The sequence below is a fragment of the Balaenoptera borealis genome (genome assembly GCF_965194805.1).
Source record: "Balaenoptera borealis genome assembly, chromosome: 3".
Taxonomy (NCBI): Eukaryota; Metazoa; Chordata; class Mammalia; order Artiodactyla; family Balaenopteridae; genus Balaenoptera; species Balaenoptera borealis.
In genome coordinates, this window is record NC_138866.1 from 168,552,368 (window position 1) to 168,566,582 (window position 14,215).

General features: G+C 41.4%; 1 protein-coding gene across 2 annotated transcripts in view; it reads right to left on the reverse strand.

Annotated features, from left to right (window-relative positions):
• CCDC7 (coiled-coil domain containing 7) overlaps positions 1–14,215 on the reverse strand; it is a 324,264-nt gene that overhangs the window by 121,094 nt on the left and 188,955 nt on the right. For both annotated transcript variants that reach the window (XR_014242606.1, XM_082385250.1), the window contains 3 exons: positions 9,450–9,560; positions 4,432–4,530; positions 1,399–1,509 (listed from right to left, as the gene is read on the reverse strand). Coding sequence is in view for 1 of the 2 variants with exons in the window: in XM_082385250.1 (XP_082241376.1) it covers positions 1,399–1,509; positions 4,432–4,530; positions 9,450–9,560 (321 nt within the window). In the remaining variant the exon portion in view is untranslated. The remainder of the gene's footprint in view (positions 1–1,398; positions 1,510–4,431; positions 4,531–9,449; positions 9,561–14,215) is intronic.

Below are 14,215 nucleotides of genomic sequence, written 5' to 3' on the forward strand. Positions count from 1 at the left end.
CAAAACTCCATTTTTATGGTCCCCACTACTGAATGTGTATTGATGTAGATGTATTTTCTATGTGCACCCACACTCGAATTCAGTTCCCTCAAGGGAACTGCTGTATTTAGGGGCATTTTAGAGGGGCACGTGGAAGACTGAGAACATCCAGACTAAACAGTGCCTCCCACTTGTGTCTCCCTAAACTAATTCCTGGGAAGAAAAAGACAAACTGCTCTCACTGCTGAGCTTAATGAATAGTAATCTCTCCATGAGACTATTTCCCATTTGAATAACTAACTTGATCTTTGCACACAGCCTCAAGTACATGTGACTCAACTGATTTTGGTAGGTCAATGCTATAGTACAGCCGTGAGACCTGGTGGTACCTACACTGTAACTGTCATACAGGCTGTTTTCCAAACTGAAGGACCTCAATATGCAGCAACGGACAAATCAAATGCCCTTTGCTGCATCCCTCTCCACATAAATGATCCCAGTTTTTAGTTTAACCTTATATGGAAGGAGTTGCAATATCCTACTAATGTCCTTCACATGGCCATCATATTGCTCAAATATCTATAATCAGGGCACAGCTCATGACGTCTAAGCAGCCTGCTCTCAAAGGGAGGACTAGTTTTCATTCAAGTGGGCCCAGACAAGGACACCCCCAACAAGGAGTAGATGCACTGTGAACCCACCAGCAGCTCTTGGCTGGGCCATCAGTACACACAAGGTACAGTTAGTTACCTGGTAACTTAGTGAAATTCCTGGACATGGCCTCTAAGGGGCATGACATCTCATTCCAGAGGAGAAGACTGCCATGCTTGGGCTAATCAACTCCGATAAATAAAAAGCAGTCCAGCAATTAGTGACACTCTTTGACCACTTGCACTCTCATTTGCCCATGTGGAGCCCTTGATGACACCCATCTATGGGGTTACCAGAAAGGCTGCTTCCTTTTAGTGAGGACACAACCGAGAGGGTGCCCTAAGGACCCTCCAACAGGCCTCATGACCCCCATCTGACGCTTGATTTACAGATCTCAGAAACATCTGTTTGCCATTGGAGCCTATGGCAAAAGGCTGCTGTGACACGTAGAGGAATCCATTGGACTTCTGTACCCATAATTACCTGGAGTCGGCTGAAAGGCACACTACTTTGGAGAGACAATTATTCACCTGCTATTGGGCCTTGGGGCATTCATCTTCTGGTCATAAAATAATCTTAAGAACAAAAATTCCAACCAAAGGGTTCAAGATTTCTGCTGTTATCTCATGGTATTCGCACTTTAGTCAAAGTGTAAAATTTCTATAAAACATATGCTCAAAAAATACGTATCCGTGAACCAAAATAAAAACATCTTGTAATGAGCTTAACTTAAAATCACTTGAAGTCTTCTGTAGTTTTTGTACTTACTAATATGTCTTTCCCCTTTGTGAGGGCTTTGTTTCTTCACTCGAATCTCTGATTCTGACACTGAATCTTGATGCTCAAGCATATGATTTCCATCTGGTACTTCATCCTGAGCTACATAAAGAGACGGATTTAGTCTATTAAATAAAAAAGAGATCCCTAGATTTCAAATTTAAAGCAGAGAACACTGGTATTTTCTCCCATTTATATGAAGTTATAAGTAAATCACCATAATGCGAGATCAGATGTGAAAACTATGAGCCGTAATGAGTGTGTGTGGAAAATATTTTTTCATATCATTAATATTCCTAATTTTAAATATATTTTATATTAGTCTCTCATTTTCTGAGTTTTCCTGATGTTTTCAGTTAATAAACACTGATAGACCAAACAAGGAAAATAGATATGTTCAAGATTATTCATTGCAGCATACCTGTAATTGCAAAATACTCAAAACCGCTTAAGCGTACAAGCATACGAATTGGTAAGCTAAAGCAGTGTATGTAAACTATGAAAATATAAACTATGGGATATAATGTAGCATACACAGCTGTACAAACAGGTATAAGAGGAAATGAAAAACATCCTGACAAACTGACTTGGGAGCATTTCTAGGATATAAGGCTTAATGAAGAAAAAAAACCTGAAACAATATTTAACAGGTTAACTTTTAAGAAAGAAAGAAGAAAAGGGAATTTTAAAAAAAAGACAAAAGATAACTTATCTTTAAAAGATGAAATAGAGAAAATATAAACCAAAAGACAACCTGGAGGGTCACAGAAGTCACTGCAGAAAGTGCTGGCTGAGTTGTACCCAGTGACTACTATTAACTCTTAGCCTGTCTCTGGCACTGATGGATAGCCCATGATACAGCAAGGTTTTGAGACTCACGTCTAATGAAAAAGGATCCAGATTTCTCAGTTTCACTTGACCAGCAACCTGAGGAGACTACAGAGACTCCACCATGGAGGAGCTATTCTTGTTAACTTCGTGAGGGACAGTGGCACTTTGTTGGTGGTGTCCCAACAGAACCCCTGGTTCTGAGTTCCCTGACACGGAGCACTTTGTCCAAGGAGGACAAGGAAGGGGGTGGGGAAGAAAAGACACAAACACCTAAGACACTCTCTTTCCTCTTCTGGGTGACATTTGGTTTCTGAAAAGTTCCACCCACCCATGGTGAGCTCCCTGCCACTGGAAACACTGTCTAGTTACCCAGCAATGGAGGCTCAAGGAAGGGATGGATGGACTCTCTAGCAAGCATCCTGTGGATAGGTACTGAGCCATGGGGGCCAACACACAGCCCCACGAGAACCAAAATGGTGATGGCACTTATTACTAACACACGTGCGATCCCTTCTGCTCCTCCCAGTGGTCTCAAGATGAAGTGGAGAACTCTATTTTTACCCAGAATGCTTGGCTTATAAAATTACACAAAATTAGGGATTAGGCCAAGTCCCTATGTCCCCTTTGGCACCTAAGAATATATGCCAACTCAGAGCTCATAGGGGCAGTGGGGGGAGATTGCATACCTTGGGCCATTTGGCTACTAGTTTACCAATGACTGTTACCTCCACAACTGTGACGCCAGGATGAGAGGAAAACAGTTAATGCTTTTTGACGTATACTTACACCTGGCCATGGTGGGGGGTGCCTTTGGACACTATATACCTCTATTTTATGGCCCCCACTACTGAATACGTAACGGGTACAGGTGTATTTTCTATGTGAACTCCAACTCACATCAGCACCAAGCCGTGATGAGCGCTACTGCACTCAGGGTCATTTTAGTGGGGCATATGGAAGACTGCAAACCTACCAGACTACCAGTGCCTAGAGATTCGTCTCTAAAAACAACCACTAAGCAAAGAAAAACAAATGCCTGCCCTCTTTGCTGAGTTTAGGTAAGCCAAACATCTCTGTGAGATTACCTCTCCATTCAATAATTGAGTGAACCTGTGCATATGGCCTAACATGCCTATAGACTGGATTACAGGCAGCTTAATGCTGTGGTACAGATCAGGACACTGGCCTTACCTGACACTGTGACTGCCATAGAGGCTCTTGCCCAAGCTGAGGGAAATAGGTATGAAGCAATTCACATTGCAAATGCCCTTTTCAGCATCCCTGTCCACACAGATGATCAGGATTAGCTTGCCTCTTGTGTAATGGACTGCAATACACCTTTAATGTCCTTCCCACAAGGTCATGAGCAGGAAGAAGACCCACTCCCAACTAGCTGCCCAGTATATTGGTGGCATCCTCCTGGTGGGCCCAGGCATGTGTACTACCCTACAGGGACTGATGCTATGTTGACCCATACTCAGCAACGCAGCTGGGTCATTAATAGGGACATGGACAAGGACCTTGTGGGAAAGCACAATACGTATCATCTTGAGGAGATAACCACCAATATTTGTCCTCTTAGTCCCAACAAATACAAGAGTCCCAAAACTCTGTGGAGCTATTCTGCTACTGGCACTCTTACATTCCCCTCAGTGGGATCCTGACTGCAACCAACTATTAAGTTTCCAAAAATGCATCTACATTTGAATGGATCTCAAGCGACAAGATGGTCTGGAGGCCATCCAACAGGCCTCCCAGGTCACACTTCGCCTTGGCCCCTCTGATAATGCATTGAGATACAGCTCTCAGCAACTTCTCTGTTCATCACTTAGAGTCTTTGGAAGAAGGCAATTCCACAAGATAGTGGATTAATTTAGGCTTCTGTATGCCTAACTTCCTGTAGTAGGGTGAAATGTACACACCTTTTGAAAGACAATTATGTGCCTATTATTGGTTTAGTGGATACTGAGTGCATGAACCATGACTATGAAAAACATTACAATCAGAAATATTGACCAAAAGTTTCATAACTTTAGCTTTTATCCTCTAGTTATCTTAGGGTATTTATACTTTAGGTCAAAGTATAAAATTTCTCCAAAATATATATTAAAATACAGATTTACGAACCAAAGAAGATCTTTAGCTGTAATTAATTTTAAATAACTTAAAGTTATCTGTAGTTAGTATACTTACTTTGTCTTTTCTCTCTTTGTTTCTTTAGTTGCATTTGGGTTTTTGACATTGGTTCTTGATGCTCACGCATAAGATTTTCATCTGATGCTTTATCATGAGCTACATAAGAGATATACTTAGTCCATTGAATAGAAAAATACAACTATTATAAATCTCTATATATAAAATTTATAATAAGCATACAGCAACATTCTCATTTTTCTGAAGTTATAGTGAAGTTACCATAATGCTAGATCTGATAAGACTGTGAGAGGAGTTTAATAAATAGATGTGTTTTGACTCTTTCTCATTATCTCATAAACATTTCCAGGCATTATACATAGTTTATATTTGTCTCTATTTCTCTTAGGTTATTTATATTTTACAGATCATGTAGACTTCATAGACCAATCAACAAAACGCATGTGTACAATTTGCTAATTACAGCATTATTCGTAATTGCATATAAATGTTCATGCATGGGAAACTAGATAAACAAGCTAATACATATACTATAAACTTTGTAAATTATGGTAAATAACATGGTACAAACTGTTGTATGTAGAGATGTAAAAGGAATCAAATGAACCTCTATAAACTGACTTGGAGGGATTTCAAGGAGATAATATCAAGTGGAAAAAAAAACCCCAAAGGTGAAAAGTTGTGTGGTATCTTCTAAGTAAGGAAGAAGGGGAAATAAGAGACAGAGAGAGAGAGAGAGGGAGAGAATTAGAGAGATACTTACCTTTACAAAATGAAAAACAAGTGAGATAGAAAACAATGTAGTTGTTTACCCATAGGGTAAAAGGGAGAGAACTGAAGAAGAAATGGTACTCCTCTAAGTATACCTTTTTGCATAGTTTTTACTTTTGGAAGCAGGGTCCACATGTTTCAAAAATAAAATTAAATAACAAAAGAGGAACTAAAACTGAAAGCAAATTTAAAGAAATGAACCTACTGAAAGAAAAAAAGTACTAATGCAAGTAACTCATCAATACAATATTTGACATATACCCTCATTCATGGGCAGAAGCGTGGAGAGACTGTAAACACATGACAAAATATTTTCAGGAGGCTTGTTTTTCCATACCTATAGGCGAAGAAATTCCAGAATAATTTTAGAGGCATAACAAGATGGAACAAATGAGTAAATGTGTTATATTATTCAGAGAGAGTATTCACGAAGTGGAAGAAAGGACATACACACATTAAATGGAAGTAGGCAGAACAAGCCCTGAGGGGATGAAGTAGAATTGAAGGTTTCCAAGATTTATCATGAATTCTAAATATGTCTATGCAGGTTTATATACACATGTGTAGGTATACAGGCTAATATATGTGTATAACTACATATGTATGTACAAGTACATATATAAAAATGTGAATATACTTAAGAAACCTGACGCCAGGCTGGATCTCATGTGTGATCATTCAGGCACAATCACAGACAATTATAAAGGCATTACCTGGCAGTTACCATGGGGAAAAGAAGCTTCTCAACCCACAGAGACTTGATGCATAGCCAGTGCACTGCAGGCACTGGAGGTGGTTGCAGTCACGGACACAGCCCTCCCACCCCCATCACTCTCTCAAGCATACTGCATTCTTCGCCCAGTCACCGTCAACTGGAGGCGGGGGTGGGACTTGACTGGGACACTGTATTGTTCGGGCACTGCCACTGCCTAGACTACCTTATGGGCAGTGGGCGGGGCTTGAAGAAACTTTTCTCAGTTATGATTCAGTATTCAGGATATTTCTACTCCCATCCCTCCCACCACTACCTCCTGAGGGCGTAGGACCCATAAAATAGCAAGAGCCTTTTGTCTGGTGCTCCTTCAGCTGTGAGATGATCCTCTCCTACATCTCATACCAGTTTGCACTGATACATCTAACCCTCACCCACTGCCGTTTCAAGTAGGAAAATAGAATATTGCTATAGCTGGGGCCCTTCCTGCTTGAACTATTGAGGTAAGTGAACAAAGGTTTGTTACTTTTAGTTCGGTTTGTTATTTTAATTGACCAACTCAAAAACTGGCATTTCTCTCTCAGACAGATTGGAGCAGCAAGCAGGGTAAGTGAAGCTCAATGCCTTTTTGGAAGGCACACTTTGGGATGTGCTTAGTAAATCAGTGGGACATTTCTGGAGTGATGTGGTCTGAGAGGGTACCATAGGATCATTAGCCAGAGTCTGAGAGCCCGCTGGGGCAGCCAGGCCAGTGTGCTTTGGACAGGGCTAGCAGACCACACAGGGTGCTCTAGGAGAGTGCTATTTTATTTTTATAGGCTTTTCAGTTCTGAGGGGGAGCAAAGTTTCTTCTCTTTAGACCTCGATTCATTGGCCGCGACACCTGCTGGGTCAACCAAATTAGAGGTTCACCAGCGGGGCTCTGAGAAAGCTAGGGAAGCAGTTTGTGGCTACTGCTTATGGTCCACCAGTGATGGGATCTCAAGTGGTGGGAGACCCTGCATGACCCAGTAGCAAAAGAAATCTTAGAAACCTGGTAGTTTGCCTCCATATTAAAGGGATTAATCTTGTTAAACTTGGTGAAGGAGAAGGTCACACACACTGTTGGGCCTGTCACTACAAAACACCTTCTTTAGAGAGTCTTGACAGCAGTCATATTGGCTGAGGAGGTGGAAGAAAAGTGGGGAATAAAAAAAGCAAACATCTGAGACTCTCTCCTTCCTCATCTGGGTACTATTTTGGCTCTGACAGGATGACCAATCTGTGATGAGTTCTCTACCACTGAAAAACATGTTTGGATCACCACTGCAGAAGTGACAGTGTCCCTCTGTGCTACGCTGGTGGTCCCAGGGTCTACACTGATAGAGTGAGGAGAGTGAGATTCTTAACCAGACTCAGATTTCTTGATTCATTCATGCCACCCTTGCTAGATAGGTATCAAGCTCAAGTTAGCCTCCTCATAAGGTCAGGTCATTTGGCACTAGACAATCTGGATATTAACTGCCAAACTGTTGGACATGGAATAGCACCTACTGCCAAGGTAGCAGTGACTGACCAACAGTAAAAGCAATGTGAAAACAGTAATCAATAACCTACTCCTGGACAATCTAGACCTAGATCTCTATAAGAGATCTATGGGTGAATATCCAATAACGAGGTGTCAAAGAGGTAGGCTGATGGGCTCATTACCAAGGAACTCATGGCCTGGTAGTGGGCCAAGGGATGCCTGAAAGGAAGCTGAACTGGGGTCCATGCAGGGATGACCCCTATGACTAATACAAGTGCTATTGCTCAGCTCTTTCCATTGAATCTTGACATGAGACTGAGAGCCCACCAACCTTTATCAAGAACTCTCTGCTTTCAAAAATGAACAAGACTATGAGTTAGACCAAGTCCCTTTGTCCTCAGTAGGAACATGAGGACCTATGCTAAGGTCAGAGTTTAATGGGGAGGTAGGAAAGAACTGCATTTCTTGGGTCTTTTGGATACTGGGGCTATGTGACTGTGATCTCAACTCCTGACACCAGCATGATGGAGAAACACATAATGTTCACTGGGTAAGGGTGAGGGATCTGGGTAAGGGTCCCGGGTCATTGGGTCTGAGGCCATTACCAATGGGATCCTTACCCAGATCCAACGATGGGTGTTTCCCTTTAGATCACTATAAATTTCCATTGTTATGGCCCCACTAATATACGATATCATTACTATAGATGAACTGTCAATGTGAACCCCTGCTTTGTATTAACTCCTGACAGGAATTGCTGCAGTTAGGGCCATTTTAGTTGGCATGTGTTAGACTGTGAACCTATCCAATTACCAGTGCCTAGTGCTTTTTTCTCCCCAAATACCTACCTGGGGAAGAAAAATGACTGCTTCATGGAGTGAAAGTTCTCCATGAGACTATTTAACTATTCAATAACTCAGTCAACTTGTGCCCACAGCTTTAGATGCAGAGACTCATTCGATATACACAGCTCAGTGTCATAGTGTAGCCCTTACACCTATGGTATCTGACATTGTGACTGTGATACAGGCTATTGTCTGAAGTTGAGGGAACTTGGTATGCAGCAGTTGATATAACGAATGCCATTTTCAGCCTCCCTTTATTGTGGATGATCACGATCAGTATACCTTTTTGCGGGTTGGTCTGCCATACACCACAACCATACTTCCACAAGGCTACCAAAATTCTCCAAATATCTGTCATCAACACAAAAGTGATGATATGGAAACATCCCACTCTCAGAGGGTGCAACAGACTTCTACTCTATTGATGACATTGTCTTAGGGCCCAACATGGGTACTATTAAACAAAGACTGGATGCCTCACAGACCCACATATGGCAACTCAGTGGGGTCATTATTATAGAAAAGGTAGTTATCTGGCACCCTAATAAAATTCCTGAGCATGATCTGTAAGGGTCATGATATCTCATTCCAGAGAAGTGTGCCAAGCGTTGGTCCTCTGTACTTCCACAAATGAAAAGAAGGCCTAGCAATTGGTGGGACAATTAAGCAACTTACACTGTCACATACATTCCCCATGTATGGTCCATGATGGCACCTATCTATGGGGTAACTAGAAAGGCCGCTTCCTTTCAGTGGGGTCACGACCAAGAGGATGACATGGAGATCCTCAGACAGGCCACCAGGCTGCCCTTCCCCACCCACCCCCTGCCATTTGCTCTTTGAGTTACAGAACTCAGCAACATTTCTGTTTACCAGTTGGAGGTTGTGGCAGAAGACCCCTGACATAGGTCAGAGGCACCCCTTTGGGCTTTCAAACCCATATCTCTAGGAGTCAGCTGAAAGGTAAACACCCTTTAAGAGACATTTACTGACCTGTTATAGGGTCTTGGTAGATACTGAGTGGCTGACCTACGACCAAGGGATCAGAAATACCAACCAAAGGGTATGAATAATTTTACCTTTGTTCTCTAGTTACCTTAGGGTGCTCACACTCTAAGTCAAGGTATAAGATTTCTATAAAATACATGTTCATGAACCAAAGAAAAATAATCTTCTGCTAAGTTTAATTTAAAATAAAGTTATCTATAATTATTATACTTACTATTGAGTCTTTCTCCTTTAGAAGGTCTTTGTTTCTTTACTTCCAGTTGAGTTTCTGACATTGAGTCTCCATGCTCAAGCACAGGATTTTCATCTGGTACTTTATGATGAGCTACATAAAGAGAGGCATTTAGTCCAATAAAAGGAAAAACAGATACACTGTTTGATCCTATACTTTCAAGTTATTGACAAATGTACGTCAGCATTTTCTCACATTTTCAAAAGTTATATGTAAATTACTATAATGCTGGATTGATATGAAAATGGTGAGAAGAGTTTTAATGGATGTGTACTGAAACTGTCTCATCATTTCATTAATATTCATAGGTTTCAAATATGTTCCAGTTTGGTCTCCAGTTTTCTTAACACTTTAGGGTAAAACATAGTCATAAACCAAACCACGAAAAGGTATATGCACAAGATTATTCATTACAGCATATCTGCAATTGTAAAATACTCAAAACCACTTAATGTGGAAACGTAGGAGACTGGTTCCATAAACCAAGGTATATACTATAAACTATGGTAATATCAACTATGCTGTACAGCATGGTCCAAACAACTGTACATACAACTGTAAAAGGAATGAAAAAGATCCCATAAACTAACATGGAGGAATGTCTAGTATATAATGTTAAATGAAATAAAAAACTGATAGAATATCTAGTATATTATCTTTCAGGAAAGAACAAAAAGAAAACAACAAAAAGATAGAGAGACAGATAGTTACCTTTACAAAATGAAACATAAGAAAGATAAACCAGAAAACAAAATAGTTTGTAACCAAAGACACTGCAGACCATGCTCACTGAATTATACTCGATGACTACTGTTAGTGCTAAGTCTGTCCCTGGCATTGATAAGACAGCCTGTAAGGCAGTGATTTTTTGAGACTCATTTTTAATGTAAAAGAATGTAAAGCTCTCAAGATTGCTTTCCCAGTGACCTGAGGAGACCAGTTAGACTGGGGTACTTCTCCTCTATCATTAAGGAGGTAATCTGTTGCTTCCATGACCTGACTATTGTAAATAGTGTTGCAATGACAATGGCATGCATGTGTCTTTTTGAATTACCGTTTTTCTCTGGGTATATGCCCAGTAGTGGGGTTTCTGGGTCATATGGTAGTTCTATTTTTAGTTTTTTGAGGAACCTCCATACTGTTCTCCATAGTGTATCAATTTACATTCAATTTACATTCAATTTACATTTCCACCAACAGTGCAAGAGGATTTCCTTTTCTCCACACCCTCTCCAGCATTTATTGTTTGTAGATTTTCTGATGATGCCCATTCTAACCGGTGTAAGGTGATACCTCATTGTAGTTTTGATTTGCATTTCTCTAATAATTAGTGATGTTGAGCATCTTTTCATGTGCCTCTTGGCCATCTGTATGTCTTCTTTGGAGAAATGTCTATCGACAGACAGAAGAATGGATAAAGAAGACGTGGTACATATATACAATGGAATATTACTCAGCCATAAAAGGGAACGAAATTGGGTCATTTGTAGAGACGTGGATGGACCTAGAGACTGTCATACAGAGTGAAGTAAGTCAAAAAGAGAAAAACAAATATCGTATATTAAGGCATATATGTGGAATCTAGAAAAACGGCACAGATGAACCTGTTTGCAAGGCAGAAATAGAGTCACAGATGTAGAGAACAAACGTGTGGACACCAAGGGGGGAAAGGGGGGGTGGGCTGAATTGGGAGATTGGGATTGACATATATACACTAATATGTATAAAATAGATAACTAATGAGAACCTACTGTATAGCACAGGGAACTCTACTTCACTTCGCTGTACAGTATAAACTAACACAACATTGTAAAACAACTATACCCCAGTAAAAAAAAGGAGGTAATTTGTGAAACTTGGTGAAGAGATGTGTCACAACAGACTCCCTCTTTCAGAGTGCTTTGACAGCAACCACTCTGCCCAAGGAAGGGGGGAGGGCAATGATGTGAGCACTTGATTCCCTCTCCTTCCCCAGCTCCTTTCTCAGGTTTGGCCCACTTACGATGAGTTTCCTGACACTGAAAAAAGGTGTTTTAACCACCCATATAACCATCTGGAAGGTGCCTGACAAGCCACTCTGATGGTCCTTTGGTTCAACAACAAGCAGCAAAAACAGTAGACGATGAGACTGGTAACCAGACTCAGATTTCCAGTGTCATTTGTGCCACTTTTGCTGTTTTCCTAGTTCCATTAAACCTCCTTATAAGGTGATGTCAATTGGTTTACAAGACAATCCAGATCTTCACTGATAAATTTCAGGGAAAGGAAGAACCAGCAACAGATAGATATCATTTGGCCAGTGAAGAAAGTGACCTAAAAATGGTAATCAGGAACCCACTTATGGATGACCTGTTTAAGTGGTTTCCCAAGGAAATCTCTGGGTCTAGTTACTCAACAACGGGAACTCACAGAGAACACTGATGGACTCTCCACCAAGGAATTCATGGCCAGGTAGTGGTCCATAGGTGACCCAACACACAGACACTCTAGAGTCCAAATGATGATGACATCTATGACTAACACAAGTGCTCTTCTCTCTGCATTTCCCAGTGAATCTTGAGATGAACCCGAGACACAACCCCCCTGCCATTACTTTTACCCAACCTCTCAGTTTTCTATATAAACAAGAATTAAGGCTAGACTAAGATTCTTATCTCCCCAGTTGTGATATGAGGATATGTGCTAAGGTTCAATGGAGAGATAGGTGAGAATTGCATATCTGGGCCTTTTGGACACTGATGCACATATGACTAAGATCTCTATAACCACGGACACTATGATGAGGAGAAAACAGATAATGCTCACTGGTTTTTGGTCTGAGCTCACCAAATGGGATCTTTATCCAAATCCAACTATAGGCATGTCCCTACACGCCACTAAAAATCTCCATTGTTATGGCTTCCATTACTGAATGTATTATTGGTATAGATGTATTTTCTATGTGCATCTCACCCCTAAGCCCTGATGGGAACTACTGAATTTTAGGGCCATTTTAGGGGGGCATGTGGAAAACCAGTGCCTAGCACCTTTACCATCCAAAAACAGCTCATTGCCCTTACTGCTGAACTTAATGAAACAAAAGTTCTCCATGAGGTTATTTCTCCATTCATAAGCCCTTTCGGTCTGTGTGTAAGGCCTTGGGTGCCTAGAGACTCAATTGATTATCGTTGGCTCAATGCCATAGTACAGCTCCAGACACTGGCATCACACGGTCCTGTGACCTTCACAGAAGTTTACTGCTCAAGGTGAGTCAAGTAAGTATGCAGCAATTGATATCACAAGTGCCCTTTTTAACATTCTTGTTCACACAAATGGCCAGGATCAGTTTCCCTTATGTGGAATGGGTTACAACATACCTTTAATGTCCTTCCACAAGCCCATGACCTAGAAAAACCCCTGCTCCAAGATCCAGTACTAAAACTTCCACTATACTGATGACATCCTCCACTGGAACCAGATAAGAGTACTACCCAACAAGGACTGGATTCTATCATGACCCACATGTGACAGCACAGCTGGGTCATTAATGTAAACAAGGTACAAAGATCTAATACCCAACTGAAATCCCTGGGGGCAAAGTGGAAAGGGGTACACTGTCACTCCAAGCTCCAAGGAAACTAAGTTTTCCTTCTCCATCCCCCCCCAAGATACAAAGGAAGCCAAGCTTTTTTCAAGCACTCCAAAGAGCCAAGCTTATTTCTGTCTCTACCACAACAAACACAAAGGACACTCAGTGTAGGTGTGCGTATGAATATCTGTATGTATATGTGCATATATAGGTATACATATGTATATACAGGAGTTCAACTCCAGGCCAAAATCCTGCTTAATTTCGCAGGTCCAACCATAGACAATTACAAGGTCTCTACCTGAAAGTTCTCATGGGGGAATACTTCTCACCCCACACCAAATTTGATGCACACCCAGTGAACTTTAGACACTGGAGGTAGTTGCAGTGGAGGACTAAGGCCCATCCATACCATGTTCTTATGCATTCTGGATTCCTATACAGGTGCCTCCATCAGAGGCCTCCTTGTGAAAGGGGGAGGGGTCAGCTGATACACTGTACTTTTCAGGTGCCTCTGTGTAGACCACTTTACTGGGGGAACCTAAAGATACTTTCCTCAGTTACTACACAGTATTCAGGACTTTTACACTCCTAGCCATCCTACATCAATATTCACAAGGTTCCTGAGGTCATAAAAGGGCAAGAGCCTTTTGTTTGGGGCTCCTTCAGATATGAGATAATCTTCCGCCAACCCCTACTCCCATCCGCACTGATACATCTGACCCTTGCCTGGTTTGGCTGTATGGGGAAAATGAAACACTGGTGGAGCTGGGGCCCTTTCCTGTTTAGACTCTTGCTTATACTATTATAGGAAGTACATAAAAGCTTAACTGTTACTTTCAGTTTGGCTTGCTATCTTAATTGACCAAGTCAAAACAGGCACCTTTCTCTGACAGATCGGCATAGAGAACAAAGTAGTCAATAAAGTAAAATTCCTTTCTGTAAGGAGCACTTTGAGAGGTGCTAGTGAGACTCTTTCAGGGCATACTGCTGGATCATTTGCAAGAGTCAAAGGGTCCCACAGGGCACATCATCAGTCAGGCTAATGTGTCTCCAGAAGTACTAGTGGACACCACGGGGCTCTCCAGGAGAGTACCATCGTATTGTCTATGTGTAACTCTACTCTCATTCTTCCAAGCCCTGGTGGCAATTACTGCACTTAAGGCCATGTTAGAGGAGC